The sequence below is a fragment of the Phascolarctos cinereus genome, unplaced genomic scaffold (assembly GCF_003287225.1).
Source record: "Phascolarctos cinereus isolate Bilbo 61053 unplaced genomic scaffold, phaCin_HiC Scaffold_4;HRSCAF=312, whole genome shotgun sequence".
Taxonomy (NCBI): Eukaryota; Metazoa; Chordata; class Mammalia; order Diprotodontia; family Phascolarctidae; genus Phascolarctos; species Phascolarctos cinereus.
The window spans coordinates 395,292,822-395,309,392 of record NW_027555847.1 but is presented as its reverse complement, the minus strand read 5'-3'; the positions used below and the strand labels follow the sequence as shown (position 1 = coordinate 395,309,392).

Sequence of the window (16,571 nt, the reverse complement as noted above, 5' to 3'; positions counted from 1 at the left end):
TTTCCTTTGAAATACTTAATCCCAAGATAGGCCCAGAGCTTTTCTTAACTACATCGTGGACTTAGAGCTGTAATGGACATCAGGAGTCATCTTGTTCAATCCTTCATTTTACAGATTAGATGAGGTAATTGAGGCCCAGAAGAATGAAGTGACTGGCCTAAATTCACACAAAGAAGTTCGCACAGAACTGGGATTTAGGGGCAGCTAGGTGGTGCAGTGCATAGAGTTCTGGCCTTGGAGTCAGGAGAATGTGAGTTCAAATCCAGTCTCAGAAACATGACACTTAACTAGCTGTGACCCTGGGCAAGTCACTCAACCCCCAATTGCCTCACAAAACAAACAAACAAACAAACTACTATTAGGGCAGCTAGATGGCGCAGTGGATAGAGCCTTGGAGTCAGGAGGACCTGAGTTCAAATCCAGCCTCAGATACATGATACTTACTAGTTGTATGACCCTGGACAAGTCACTTAATCCCAATTGCCTCACCAAAAAAAAAAAAAAAAGAAAAAGAAAAAGAAAAAGAAAAAAAAGTAGAAGAACTGGAATTTAAGCCTAGGTCTCCCAACTTCAAATCTAGTCCTCTTTCTGGAACACTACACTGTCTCCAAGGACTACATCTACGTGTCTTATCTAGCAAGAAGAGATAGAAAAAAAAGTTCCATTCAAAATAACTACAAAGTGTATAAAATGTTTGGGAGTTTACTTACTAAGGTATACACAGGAACCACATAAATAAAAATACTCTTTATAGAAAAAAAGCCAGCCCTAGATAATTGGAAAGACATTAATTATTCATGATTTGGGTTGCACCAATATAGTAAAAAGGACAATAGTATTTAAGTTAATTTATTTATTCAGTGCCATACCAATCAAACCACCAAAGGATTACACTGTAGAGCTAAAACAAAAAGAAAACCAAAACTCATCTGGAGAAACAAAAAAGGTTAAGAATCTCAAGAGAAATAATGAAAAAGAAAAGTGAAAGAGCCTCTCATTACCAGATCTGAAACTATACTATAAATCTGTAACTATCAAAACTATTTGGTATTGGTTAAAAAAAAAAGAGGTTCATTAGTGGAACAGTTTGGGTGCACAACATACAGAAGAAAATGAATGTAGTATCTTGGCGGTTAATAAACCCACAAAACTCCAGTTCTTTTTAGAGAGAACGTTAAGTCTTTAAGATGTAGAAGGTTTGGGGATGGTTGTGGGGATCCAGAGGTTGACACAAGAACCAGTGGATGCTATGAGAAAAGAGAGCATCTTGGAATGGGAGTCAACCTTGGCACTTAACACCTCCACCGTCCCTAAGATGCCTTTTCCCATTACAAAAGGAGAAGTGGTGTAACTTTCAGCAGAATCAGATGCAGCTTGCAGACTTCTGGCCAACTGCCTCCCTGGCCAAAGTTGCATATTCTTGTGCCTAGAAGTACTCCAGGCAGGTGGTAGCTCTGCCTCCCAGCCAAACCAATATTTTTTTTTAAAAAATCTGTCCTGGGAGAAGATAGAAGATGGAGCAGCTGGTCATGAGGCAGGACATCATCATCACTGCTAGTGATCGAAAGAGGGGCCTCAAATTCTCCCCCTTCAAGCTCTTTGATGTTTCTCTAGAGCAGATGGCAAATCCAATTAACCAACTGTTTGAGAAAAAGCCCAACCATCCTCCCTCCCCCATTCCTTAAAAACATCCCCTAACCAACCACTTCTCCTGCCTATAACCTATCCACCAACCTTCTCTTTGCCCTTGTAAAACTCTTTACCATTTCATTTGGAGTGAAAGGAAATTAGTGCTCAAAGCTTGAATTGCATTTAAATACATTTTCTTTTACTGATGAATACAGGGGAAACACTTTTACAAGGTCTATTAAAATTGGATATTTGGGACACAGTTAAAAAAAAAGAGCCCACCCTCCTTTCCAACTAAAACAACATGGAGGAATTATAGTAATTGGCTTTGGAAATGAAAGAAAAAAGGCACAACCCTGCTTTTCCCCCAGCCCTACCTCCAACCTAAAATCTCTTCCAGGGGGAAAAAAGGGTTCAGCATGTAAAAATGTGGGTTAACAATATGGTGACACTGATACACCCCAGCTGGGTGTTGGAAAGCTTTCTAAAACGTAGGAGGAGGGAAACCAAATCATAGCAATAACTAGGTTCATTGAGAAGTTCATGACCATTCTAGAAGAATATATAATGTGGCGGGAGAACTCTTACTTGATCTCAAAAGTCTGTGTTGAACTTTGATGAACTGAGGGAGAAAGTTCAAATTATGAGGTCTCCCCTGAGGAAGCTTTTATCCTTCCTAAAGTAAAGAAATTTAATTCAATGAAGTCCTCCTGGACAGAAGAGTTCCATTAGCCAGAGAAGGTCAAGGAAGACCTGAAAGCTTTAGGAGTAGGACTTGTTGGGAGGCAGTATGATCTGAATCCAGAGCTTTCTCCACTACATCACTATGTCCTCCATCACAGAAACCATGAGGGTCTTCAGTACCACAGGATGCCTGCTCTCTATATGTGTGAAACAGCCTGTTATAATCAAGCAGTCCCGGTGAGCTGTACCATGTTGAAAACTGCCTTGGAATAGCAACCATTCTCTAGACTAGTAGTCTCAGACTCAAATAGATACGGATCTCTGTGGGTTGCATATTGACTTGGAAAACCACAAGTTAACATTATCTATGCTGTACTGCATCTTAAATTTATTCGGTTAAACATATCCCAATTACATTTAAATCCGGTTTGGGCCAAATTCGGAAATTTTGAAGACCACAGGGCTGTAAGTTTGATACCTCTGCTCTGGGCCAGGTGTTCACAAACTTTTTGGTCTCAGAACCCCGTTATACTCTTAAAAATTGTGGAAGACATTGTCCAAAGAGCTTTTGTTTATATGGGCTATAACTATTGATGCTTATGATATTAGAAATTAAAATACCTTGGCATTATTATTAAAATAGTTTTGGCCTCATGAACCTTCTGAAAGGGTCTCAGGGACCACCTAGGGTCTCTGGACCACATTTTGAGAACTGCTGCTCCAGACTGATGTAGTCAATGAAGCTGGGATGATGGCAGGAAAAGATGACTAGTTATAGAGGATGGGAGAGGCACATACAAATCTCAGAGAAGAGAACCAAGCCACACCTCTGCTTAGCAGGTCAAAGCCAAATCCAAAGGGAATAATGAGCTGGTTTTTGTTCCCTATGCTGCACTGCTTCTACATTTATGACTCTGGAAATGGAACCAAGGCAAATCTAGAATAGACTCTTCTTTATTTCCACGTGTAAGTGAAAACAAAGTTTCTCTGCCTAATGAATAAGTTTTTTATTTTTCTGAGAAAGCTAAGAATTCTGTTTCAACTTCATTGCTTCATGTAAAGGGAATGAGAAGAAAATGTGGTCCAGAGCCATATAACTAACTGATAGATATAAGCAAATGTTAGGAGGCAACCACTACTCCAGGCTGTACTATATTTTAAAAAAATGAAAAATAAAAAAACCCCTAGAATCCTGGGAGAAGGAGTCTTCTTTCCTTAGAACTTTTGCTCTATTCTATCTTGTGGATTTTAACTTCACTCCAAACAATACAAAGTTTAAACTCCAACATGAAAGTGTTTTTATAACCTCACTACAGGGACTTTTCTATAAGCTTCTAAGAGCAACTAATGGAGAAGAAAAGCCAAAAAAAGGCAGCAAGAATACACTGGTCCTTCATTGGAAAAGATGATGGATGCTGTTGGCTTAACAGGCTTACCCAAGAAGAAGACAATTATAAGCAAGAGGTGGCATCCCTGAACAATTAGAATTCGGTAGAAAAGAGATTAGACTTTTTAAAAAAGGAAGGAAAAGATCTCCACTAAATGTCCCGACACACAATCTTTGATTCCCCTTTTTAAGAGCAGTCCCGTGGCTTCCCTGGGCACTGATCCATTCTCTAATATGTACCTCACCTGCAGGAACTTCTGCCAGATGAAAGCTCAAACAGAGAACAGAAGAGACTACAAATGGAATGATTTAAAAGGAAAGGAAAAACAGAACTCCTCCAGTCCAAGAGGTAACTAGCTAACTGTGAGTAGAATGAAAATAGCTGCTGACCAGTCCTCCAGAAGTAATAAAAACAGGGAGCTGACGTTCTTTTTCCTTCTTCTCACCCCATCAGTGGACAGAAGAGCACCTGGTTGCCTGGGGGAGAAGTCAAAATCGAAAGGAACCTGTGGGAAACTAAACAAGAATAAGGAGGGCAGAACAGCTGTCCTAGAGGTTATGGGAAATGGACAGTGGCAGTACGAGGGGGGGAGGCTCAACAATTGAAAGACCTGAGTTCAAATTCCACCTCTGTTGCTTATTTCCTGGGTGATCCTGGGCAGGTCACTTCATCTGTGTGGGCTCCAATTTCCTCTTCTATAGAAAAAGAGGGTTGGAGGAGATGGCCTCTGAGACGGTGACATTTGGGACTTAGGAGATCCAGTTTTTGAATTGGAAGTCACTCCTCAATTTGGATCTGTATCACTTACTGAACACATTTTTTACTCGCTTCCCCTTGGAAGACAGGGGTTCTTAGATTACTTGTACTCATGTCTGATCTAAAATTAACACGTGAGGCAAGGGGCATGACGTCTTCCAGCCATCAATGATGTTTTCTAAAAAGTTCCTCAGAAGTAGGAAAGAGATTCAAGTTGGGGCCCCTCTATGAATAAATCCTTTGAGTTGCCTGCCTCACCACAATGCCCATAGGATCTCCACAAGGGGAGTGCTCAGCAATACCTTTCCTCTCTTAGAAACAACTGTCAGGTCTCGTTCAAGTTGGTAACAAACCACACACTAACACTGGCAGGGTGCCGTGACCGCATTTCATTCTGGACTTCCATAGAGTTCTGGATAATATTTCTCTAATAACTTCATAAGATTATATAAGGCTTTTCCTTCTAAACCTAGTTATTTTTCTGAAGTCAGTTTATGGTTTCCTCACAAGCCCTACTCAAACCCAAACTGGGAGAGGTTTTTGTAAGACACCTGCAGGATGTAATTCGGCTCTGTCCAGTTTGGGTCATTTTCCTTTGAAACGTAAGCACTGACTCAACCTGGTTTGCTTTCATCAACTCCTGATTCCTGTTGGAATGACTCTCTGTACACTTCCAGGTTATTTCGGAAAGCTCCAAATGTCAAGAGATAAACTGTGCCTGACAGAGATTCAAAAACTTTCTTTTTCCATTTACAAAAGCAGTAACAACAAGAAGTGGCTAATTCACTGAAGCTAGCCAAGAAGACAAAAATGGCTTCCTTTCATCAATGGAGAAACAGCATTACAGCATGTCTAGCAAGAAGAAATATAGTAAGCGAGGGACATGAAACGAAATCAAATGAGCAACGAAGAGATACAAAGAATGTAGCCCAAAGGGGGCTTTCCATGCCAAGGAGCCTCTGTGAATGTTTCCACTGCCCTCCCTCGCCCTCCCCTCCTACAGAAGAGAGAAGGCTGTACATTGAGGTTCTAAATCTGGGGCTGTGAACTAAAAAAAAAATTTTTTTGATAACTGTATTTTGATGAAATTATTTATATTTGTAAGTTTATGCTTTTAAAGACATTCTGAGAAGGGGTCCCTAGCCTTCACCAAAGGGGTCCATGACATGCAAACATTGGCGAATTCCTGAATTAAGCAATTTAACAAATGTTTATTAAGTTTCTGTGTGTGTTAGGCACTGCCCTAAATGCTGGGGAATACTCCTAGAATCAGCCAGATTCTACCAATTAGAGACTTCCTCCACCAATTGAAATCGCAATCAGTCTGACTTTGTAAATAAGGAGTTGATCAAGGCATAAAAAACATTAAGTCACTTGCCTACAGCCACAAAGCTGTCAGAGGCAGGATTTGAACCCAGGCCTTCCAGATTCTAAGTCCATCATTACATCTGCTACACCGGGTTGCCCTTTGTCTGGGAATACAAAGTTTAAAAAATGCCACAGTCCCTTCCCTCAAAGAGCTTTTACATTCTAAGAATGGTTTTTATTTTCAGAGTGGATCTCTGGCTCATTTATTGACTGGCCCTCACCAGAAAGCAGTGAGGTGGTGCAGTGAATAGAGCACCAAATCTGGAGTCAGGAGGACCTGAGTTCAAATCCAGTATCAGACATTTACTAGCTGTGTGACCCTAGGCAAATCACTCAGCCCCATTTGTCTCAGTTTCCTCATCTGTAATAAAGAAATGGCAAACTGCTCCTGTATCTCTGCCAAGAAAACCCCAAATAATATCACAAAGAATCAAACATTACTGAAAAACAATTCAAAAACAACCTCATCAGATAGACAGGTAACAGACCTTATCGCTCCCTTTGGGAAAGTTCTGTGCTGCTCACAGTACGGCAAGCATAAAATTGCCCAAAACAAAAAAAAAGTCCCAACTCTTATCTTGAGGTTCTCATCACCAGGCAGGGCTGTCTCCTTGGGAAAAATAGATACCGGCTGAGACAGAGACCTTCCCAGAGTCTTGATACACAAACACTCAAAGTCACCAAAAAGCACTTATCAACTGAGTGCCCTTATCAGCTAAGAAGATGAGGAAACATGGCATGAAAGATCCAGAAATTACTGAATCAAGTGATTTTTCCCCCCATTAGCTACCTATGAATTCCACTAGGTCTCTCTTCTGCTAGGTCTCATTACATTATTGCTGAATCCCATACACAGATAATCAAGAAGCAACAGGTAGACAAATGTGAACAATTGAGGCATTATATGGCCTGGGGGCTACCACACCCACGTTTCTCTACTTTGCTGAATGCATGAGGATTTAAGTTATGGTTGGCTAGTTTCTAAAGAAATGGAAGAAATTCTCTCAAACATTTATATTGCACCAAGTTTAGATGACAGCCCAGATGTTTTCAGCCATCAGGAATAACCTTAAAGAGGTGATAGTCAATACCTCTGCAATAGTATTCTTCTCATCATTTAGCATAGCAGTTCACACATAACAGGTACTTCCAAATCAGAACTAAAACTAAGCCTTATTAACAGCTGAAATACCAAACAGGCATATACTAAATAGATTTCTATTGATAATGATAATATTCATATAAAGCTTTAGATCTGTAAAATGTTTTACAAATGTTATGTCATTTAATCCTCATAACAACCTTGGGAGGTAGGTGTGACTATTTTCCCCAGGTTGCAGATGAGGAAACCGAGGCAGGGTTACAGAGTCAGTACGTCTCTGAGGCCAGATTTGAACTTACATCTTTCTCACTCTCTCTTGGTCCAGATGCTATAGTTGCCTTTGTGATTGACCCCCAAAAGCATGTTATCAAAGGATTACAGCACCAATGATAAACATCACAACCACTATTTCCATTGATAGAGAACAAATCATTAAAAGTGAAAAGCGATGTCTTAATAGCTTATGTTCACCATAGCTCTAACCTTTAAGGACTTTAAAAAGGGCTTTACATAAATCCTCAAAAGAAAAAGACTTATGAGATGGGAACCACAGGTACCTCATAGTGGAGGAAATTTAGACTCAGAAAGTAAGTTGACTTACCCGTGGTCATACAGAAAGCAAGGGTCAGGGGTAGGATTTGGATTGAAGTCTCCCCTGATGCCAAGTACATGCTTCTTCCCAGTACTACACATTATCTTCTCATATGAACTATGAGGTCTTGACAGTCGCTAGAATTTTATCTACTGAAGTCCATATTTAATACCTTTCATGAGATGTTCATTTTCCAAGTTTGATGATTTTTTTTCTTGTGTATAGTCTTTTATGGAAAATCTCTCAAGTTGTCTGAAAGTTGACTACATATTAAAGTTTACCACCTTCTAAGTTAAACCGTAATTCCAGATTTTACTATAATATTCCATTCTGGATCATAATGACTCACCATGGTCTTAGAGTCATTTTTCTAGTAGCAGAGATGGATTTATGCCAATCCATCCACACTCCCACCCAGTTATTCTTCCTAGCACCCAAGGGAAACTCTGCAAAGAATGCTGTACAGACCTGGATAGGGAGTCTGTGTTCTGAGAACACAGGGATTGTTGAACCTTCGACCACATTTTCATTAGCACTATACTAAACAACTTCACTAAGTGAACCCAAATCTTTTAAGTGTAATAATTTGCTATTTGCATTTGTAATATTTCCTTTAAAATTAGGCCTCTTTATAGATAGATGACAACTTACAGGCCATGTATTCATGAGTGCATAGAAGGAGGATGACGGTTCTCTTTCAAAATCTGAATTTCTGATAGTTATAATAGGCCTTATGTTCTTTTAAGGAAATGCAATATGTAAGTTCTTAACTAATAAAACTAAAATTCTGTAGGTAAATAAGCCACAAATATAAAAGTGACAGCGAAAGAAAACAAACTGTTACTCAGTTGGCACCAAATTTTTGTGTATATTGGCCGTTTGTTTCCTGCCTATGAATTTTTTTCCCCAAAACTTCCAAAAATCAGCTAATAAAACCATGGCAAATGATGCAGATGAGCTGGAGTGGAGCTGATATTACAGCTCAAGAGCTCTTTGGTTTTAGAAATTGGAATTTTCAGCCCACTGACTCACATACAACATAGGACATTTTCCCATATTTTCTCCTTTCTGGACAGCAGAATTTGTCAGTTTGCAAAATAGCTAATCTCATAGACACATGCCACTTGCCAAAGCAAGAAATGGTTCATCGCATTTACATTTGGAAGAAACCTTTGAGATCCAATTCTATAATTTTAGAGATGAGAGAGGTTGGATGACTTGAAAAATCACACAACAGAGTCAGGATTTGAACCCAACTCTTCTGAATCCAAATTCTGTGTTCTTGTCATTGTACCATAGCCCTTTTGTCCAATTTGCTTTGGAAAACAGCTCTTCATTTTGCTTTGGTTTTTTTTTTCCTATCTGGCTTCCATGGGAAATTGAAAGACCACTTTTGAGTTATTTGGGATAATTCTTTTGTGTCAGCAATGATGCTATAGTGAAATATGATGCCATTGAGATTTCATGTTTAAATTACTCCTCATTTAAAAAACTTCTTTGAAGTCCCAAACTAAGACTACAAACTTTCTGAACCAGGAGTTTGTTAAACTCACTCTGAGTACAGATCTCCTCTTCATTAGCTAAAACCTCAATGCTTTTCAATGGCAGGGTCATTTTTAGAGGCCTGTATGTCAAACATAAATATGACTATGTCTGAATGACAGTGATGAATATACATACATTACTTCTCTCCATAGGCCACTTGATATATACAACAATTTCAGTCCATGTTTCTTAATGTTCAAAGCATCTTAATCTTTTAAGAAGGAAATCGCTCTGGAGGAGCTATCATCAGCTTAGAGGGAGGTGTCTTGGGGGCCTTGCTGAGCCAGACAACACTTAAAGGGGCTTCTTCCTCTCTCAGAATGGTACGTAGCAAAAACTGGACTAGATGATGTATCACTAGGGTCCTTCCTTACAGTTCTAACATCCTATGACCTTATGGAACTCAGTCACACAAATTGCAAATGAAATCTCAGTTCCTCAGAGGACTCTTAAGTTGCCAAGATGCCATTCTTGGCCACTTTAAGAAAATACTTAATTTTTCTATTTAACCTTAAAACATCCCACGTACATCTTGTAACCTTAGGTTGCCATAGCTTCCTCATCAGTGAAATGGGTAGGTTGGGATAAATGATCACCAAGGCCCTTTCCAACACTAGATGATTCTTTGTCTCTCTATTAAATTATTTTTTCCAGGACCTTTATATCACACCTACTGTACCCAGTAGATGTGGCTAAAGATGGCTTCACAGCTGCCCATTCTAATAACCAAACAATTACCAACTGAGTCATTTCCTGGAAGGGCTATTGTATTGTGCCATCTCCCTCTGTTTTTGTCAAGCAGACTTCACCATAATACCTGGCCAGTCAATAACCATTTATTAAGTGTCTACTATGTGTCACACACTGCATTAAACAGCGAGAATGCAAAAAGAGGCAAAAGATAGTCTGTGGCCTAAAGGAGCTTACACAAGCAAATAAAGAAGGAATAATTCAAAGCAGGAAGGCACTAGAATTAAGAGAGGTTGGGAAAAGCTTCCTGTAGAAGATAGGATTTTAGTTGAGACTTGAAGAAAGCCAGAGATAGATGCCAGGAGGTGGAGATTAGGAGGTGTGGGGGAAAAACAGAGAAAGTGCCCAGAGATGAGAGATGGAGTCTTGTTCTTGGAATAGCCAGAAGGCCAGTGTCATTGGAGCAAAGACTATGCAGCAGGAAGTAAGGGGTAAAATGATTGGAAAAATAGGGAGGTGGGGTGGGCTAGGTTATGAAGGACTTTGAACATCAAACAGAGGTGAATGGAGGATAGACTGGAGTGGGAAGAGACTTGAGGCATATTAGCAAGTTGGAACAATGAGCTGAAAATAACAAGATGAAACTTAACAGGGATAAATGTAAAGTCTTGAACACTGGTTCAAAAAATCAAAAGTCTAAGTACATAATGAAGAAGATCTGTCCTAATAATCTGTCCTAGCTCATGTGGAAAAGGCTAAGAGATTTAACTTGACTGAAAGTAAGCTCATTGTGATCCACTGCTAACTTGTTGCCTTTAAGGAAAGGCTTTACTAATACAAGTAAAGGTGACAATCTTCAATCTTCCAAGATGACAATCTCTGTTCTCTGAACTAGTTAGCACATACATGGAAGATTTTGTGCAGTTCTAGCTAGCATTTTAAGACAAACATTGATAAACTGGAGTATGTTACAAGGATGATGAAAGGCTTGGAAATCATGGTGTATGAGAAGCAATTAAAATAACTGAAGAGGTTTTCCTATCCTTGAAAAGAGAAGCAGAGCATGATACTTGTCTTTATGTGTGTGAAGGGCGGTGATATAGAAGAGGGATCCTATGAAGCTCAGGAAGAAAGAAGTAGGGTAACTTAAAAAGTTAGTAGATGAGAAGCTCATTAGGGACAGGAACTATCTTCTTTTTTGTCCTTGTAGCTTCCATGCCTGACTGATCAAAGTTTGAGTAGGCAGATTTTAGCTGAACAGAAGGAAGAACCTTGTCACAATGAAAGCTAGTCAGAAAAGGAATGGATTGCTTTTGGAGATAGAGGGGTACAAGCAAAGGCTGTCAGGGATGTCGGAGGGGGATTCCTGAATCAGGTGGACTCAAAGGTCTTTTTCAACTCCAAGATTCTATGGGTCCAAGAAGAATATGAGCAGAAGCTTTTCATATCTGCCATAGTTGATTTTAAAACAATCTTAAATTCAGTAAGATGCAGCACAATAATACACATCAGTCATGATAATTCAAATTTTCAGAGGATACACTTGAGGGAAAAAACACTTGAATCTTACTTGTTAGAACCTGCTTCTCCTCTTATGTTCCCTGCATACTCTATTCAGAACAAGTAGGTGAACTTATCTTTATCTAATTGATCCGTTTCCCAAGGCATATAAATTAGGCTAAATTCAAAGGGTTTTAGAAACATTTATTATTGATTTGATCACACCCTATGGAGCAACTAATAAGTGCTTTGTTTTCAAGTAAGGGAGGAGGAGCTAGGGAAAACGAAAAAGACCTCATGTCATAAAGGACGGAGACTTAATAGATAGTTAAGAAGTCCTTACACAACCCAGTAAGCCACAGCTACCCTTTCTCTAACCCTGAATACTGGTTTTAATGAGCCATTTTTTAAAATTTGTGTTTTTTTTTAATTGTGAAGAAGTTAACGACATAAATGAGAGCTAGATAAGATGTGTAAGACCCAGCTGTGGTGGAGGAGACAGACAGACACACAGACACACAGAGAGAAACAGACTCAGAGAGAGCCAGAGAGAGAGAATGCACAAAATTGATTGGTTTTCAACATCTCTCTATCACCCTTGGACAATATGTTATCCACAGAAAAGAAGCAGATAATATTTTAATTCTGCCAAAAATAAGAATGGGTAAATGTGTTAAGATAAGTTTATAGATGGAGAAAAATATTGAGAAATAGTATATAGGTATGCCCCCTAAATATTAAGAACATTTTCGTAGTTGTTAGCTTTTAAAATGTTATCATCTTTTGCAAATATTTAGTTTAGCAAGATTTTGTGTTCCTTATGTTGAAGTGGTATATTATACACAGAATAAGATTTGTGCTTAATACGTTCTACCACTTTCAATATGTGATTTGATAAATTAGATGTGTGTGTATACATACACATATATTCATACACAGATGCACACACATACGCACATACCTAGTCTAACCATACACACACACACACACACACACACACACACACACACACATATACAGACACACTCCCAATATATCACATTCTAACTTCAGTTTCAGAGAACTACACTAGTGTTATGCCCACAGCAGCAAATGACTTTAAATGACTGATAAGTATACAAATAAACATACACAGAGACTAGAAGGATGATTGTCCTTTTGAAAGCTGCTAGTGTGTCAGCCAACACTTGTCTTAAATGATTTAGGTTCAGACTCATTTATGGGAAGAGGGTAGGACTAAATGCTCTGGAGATCAGTTTCATCAGCACCGTCTTGCAATTCCATTAAGTATCATGCCATAAAATCCACTGGAGACTTTGGGGAGGTATGGTGGGGGTGGGGGAAAGGGGGAAGGGCTGAGTTACTTGGTTTGGCAGTCCACATTGATCACACTAATGGGGGGACTGCCAAACAGTCATTTCATTCTGCCTGGGGACAAAAATTTGGTGGGTCCTGTTTACCAGATGTTGTCTCCACACATGAACAAATCTGCTGACCCCATTGTGCCTGCCATCCACTTGGGCCATACAATCTGGGCTCATGAATGAATTCAAGCCAACTATATTTTTCAGTTGAGCCTAATCTGGCCATAATTGTATGAGCCACGTTTTATGCTCAATAGATACTCCCTGAAAGCAGACTGGCATGTGAAAAACATCAAAGAACCACCTCCCCTTTCATTTTCTATAAATGAATTTTCCTACCTACTTCCAGGCAAATGCAGAGGTGAGGCTCTGATAAAACTCAGATAGCATAATAACATCTGACGTTAATCTAGTACTTTACATGTGTAATCTTATTTGAACTTTACAACAACCCTGTGAAGTATGGGGATTTATTATCATCATTTTTGTGGATGAGGAAATTGAGGGTCAGAGAGATTAAACAACTTGTCCATGGTCACACAGTTTGGAAGCAACAGAATCTGAACTCGGCACCTGAATTTTGAGTATTCCATATATCAATCAATCAATCAATAAGCATTTATTAAATGTCTAAAGGGAACATAGAGGCTGAAAATGAAACAATCCTTGCTCTCAAGGAGCTTATACTCTACCACAAGACCACGATGCCCCTACCAAAGGGGAAATCCCCTTGGCTTTAGAAAATGCTTTTCTATACCCCAAACATCTATCATTGCCTGGAGACCAAGACGCTTCATTACATCTAAATCAGGGGTCCTGAACTTTTTTTATGTCATGGACCCCCTTTTCAGTCTGGTGAAGCCTGTGTATGGACTCCTCAAATGCATACAATGAAATACAGATTACAAAGGAAATTAAAATCATGTTGAAATACAGTCATCAATTTTTTTTTAAGTATGTTCACAGACCACATAGGTTAAGAACTCTTGAAACTGTGTATTTCAAAGGGAGGGTGAGAAGGACAATGAGAAGAATAAAGAAGAGAGACAAAAAGGTCCAGTTACACTTCACGGAACAAGGAAACCCCCATGGAATGATCCATGACTGTGAATGCATTTCCAATACATGTTAGAGCTTAATCAAAGGTTCTGTCCAAAATCTAGCCATGCCAACCAGAAATCTCCATTAACCTAGACCCATGACTCTTCCCTTCTCTTCCAGGGAACATGCTCTCTTTGATCAGAAAGAAGAGGTAAAGTAGGCAACAACTGAAGGTTTTGCTCCGCTAAATGTCTTCAGGTAAAATGCTAGGCACTGGCATTCTTACTGTGATTTAAATACAAAAAAGGCATTTTTGTTTTCCAATTTACAGGTAAAAACCTAGTGACTCAGTTTACTTGTGAGGCTGTATCTCTCTATACTTCCACAAATGTCTTAAATCTTCTTACCCCCACAAATGGAAAGCAGTATTTTGGAAAAACTGTTACTCTGAATCACCAGGTATAGATACTTTATCCTTCTGAGGCACAATTTCACACTAGGAACCAGCTCCCTCCCTGTTACTTCTAAGTACAATACTATGGTTCCAAGTAAGGGTGTAAGAAGAATAATCTCTAGAAGAAGCCAGAGCACCAGCATGAGCTTATCATTAGAAAGGAATCAAGTGGATAGAATCCCCCTGCCCTGTTAGGCAGCTGCTGAAGCTAGGCGGGATGGATGGTGGAGTGTCTCACCTGTTTGTCTCTCGACCTGTGCTCCCCGACTCCAAACCTCTCTCCTTCGTCCAAGCCTTTACGGTTGCCCACGTAGGAGTTCACCACAAAGCTGTCCCCTGTAACACCCAATCAGCACGGGACACACGGAAAACAGACAACCCAAAGGAAAGGGGGGAAGCAAACTATTAATGAAAGCAAAACCACACACTTTCGAGCGGTTACAAGATGAGCTTCCAGTGACAAGTCAGAGGCAGGAGGCAACCGGACCTCCGACTCTCACTCTGCGGGTTCGCACTGGATTGGGGGATGTTCGGAGGGGGGTCGTATGGGCGGGGAAATCTGGGAGACAGCCTGCCCGGGAGACGCAGCCAGGAAGGGCTCACGCAGTTTAAAGTGAGGTCCCAAGGTAGCTAGCAGCCTTTCCCCGCCACAGTTTAACTATTTCCCAAACCGCTCTCCAACCCCAACTGAGAGGAGGGAGATATACAGAATCCCGTCTCTTCCAAGAGAGGAAAATCACTAGTCTTTGAGATTCCCATATCAAAGTGAGATCAAAGCTTTTCCCTCCGGGGGTAGGAAAAGTAAGATTTGCAGTCGCCTGAGACGACTCACCCCAAAGGCTCAGGAGGAGATACCCAGGGTTACTTATTAACCTCCTCCTAAACCTCCCAGGTCAGTAAGCCAAGCAGACACCAACCATCAAGGCTGCGGGGAGAGCAGCATCTTCTCCCCAGGACCTAAGGCAGCATCCTCATCCCTCCTCCCGAACACCCAGATGGAAGCAGAGCGACGGGACAAAGCTCTGACCCGTCTAGCACCCAGCAGGCCCGCTCCAAGCAATCCGAAGCAAGCGCCCCTGTCGGATCGCCAATCCATCCACCCTCCCACCCCAGCTCCCTCTTTCCTCTCACCTTCTGGGTTTTCTCTTCTCTTGCATGCTGCTGTAGCCAGTTGGCAAAGGCAGAGTAGAAGAGAGGAAGAGAGACGGGAGGTGAGGAGCCGGGCGGAGGGAGAGAAGGGAAAAGGGGGAAAACACAGTTGAGATGTCTATTTTTCAACCCGCAAAAGGATGCAACATCCAGATGTAAAGCGCTCACTTCAAGCTGCTCTCCCTCCCTCCTTAACACCCCAATCCCATGACCCCTATCCCCTGCTCGATTCCCAAATGCAGCAAGAACTCCAGCTCTTACCGTGTTTGGACTGAAATTTCCCCATTCCGCTCTCCACACACTCTTCTCTTGCCAATGCAGCCCGTTCAATTCGTCCTCTTCTTGCGGGAGCCTCTTCTTCCCCCAGGGTTCCCACCCTTCCCACCCACCCACCCCCAGCTCTTCTTCGGGAGTCTGCAGCCGCTACCGCTGGCCCAGACGCAGATACCCGGCTCGGGACAAGGCGATCATTCAGGTGCAGATTTGTAATCCAAAAACCAGAGGGGAAACCCGAAAGATCCACATGGAATCCGCGCAAGGAAAGCGACCGTGCGCAGCAGCCTCTTCCGTGGCCAGTCTTTCTCTCGCTCGCTAGCTTGCTCACTCCCCACGCTCAGCTCAGTCCCGGGTCCTAGGTCTTTGGGAAGGTGGGAGCGAATGAAAGAGGAGAGCAGTAAAGGTCTTTCACCTAGAGACAATACACAATTAAGGATGCAGAATGCACCCAGAGATGGGAAGGCGGGAGCGAAAAGCAGCCCCTCTCCCGGCAAGCACGGCAGGGGTGGCGTGGATGCAGATGCGCCAGCGCCAGCAGCAGCAGCAGCAGCAGCAGCGACAACAGCAGCAGCAGAAGCAGCGATTGCAGAAACGTGAGAGCAGCAGGGGAAGGCAGGAGCGACCGGAGCCTCCCCAAAAGGTTGCGGAGGGGCGGCGCAGAGAGACACAGGAAAAAGAAAAAAATAAAATAAAAGGTGCAAGGAAGGGGAAAGAAGGAGGAAGAAAAGGAGGAGGAGGAATAAGAGAAGCAAGAGGAAAAGAGGAAGAAGCTCCAGTTGCAACTGCGGCAGCGTGTGCGGGCCCCCAGCTGCACTCTGAGAGCGCGCGCCGGGAGGTTGGGGGTTTAATCGCAGCGCTGCGCAGCGCCTCTGGCGGCGGCAGACTGCACTGCGTGCAGAGACCGACTCGGGCTCTCCAGGCTTTTAAAAAGCTGTCTGCCGAACATGGTGGCTGCCCAGGAGGCTGGCTGTTCACTCCAGGGGGTCTCAGAAGACCCAGGGAGCTAATTCTCCCTCTCTCAGCTTCAATGGAC

The 16,571-nt window shown here is 41.6% G+C and overlaps 1 protein-coding gene across 2 annotated transcripts in view; it reads right to left on the bottom strand.

Annotated features, from left to right (window-relative positions):
• NKD2 (NKD inhibitor of Wnt signaling pathway 2) overlaps positions 1 to 15,634 on the bottom strand; it is a 100,239-nt gene extending 84,605 nt beyond the window's left edge. Inside the window, exons 1-3 of one of the 2 annotated variants that reach the window (XM_020985647.2) lie at positions 15,524 to 15,634; positions 15,245 to 15,274; positions 14,352 to 14,449 (exon numbers count right to left, since the gene is read on the bottom strand). In XM_020985647.2, coding sequence (XP_020841306.1) covers positions 14,352 to 14,449; positions 15,245 to 15,274; positions 15,524 to 15,548 — 153 coding nt within the window. In that variant the 5' untranslated portion in view covers positions 15,549 to 15,634. The remainder of the gene's footprint in view (positions 1 to 14,351; positions 14,450 to 15,244; positions 15,275 to 15,523) is intronic. The other variant, XM_020985648.2, reaches the window with a different exon arrangement.
• Positions 15,635 to 16,571: the final 937 nt, after the last annotated feature.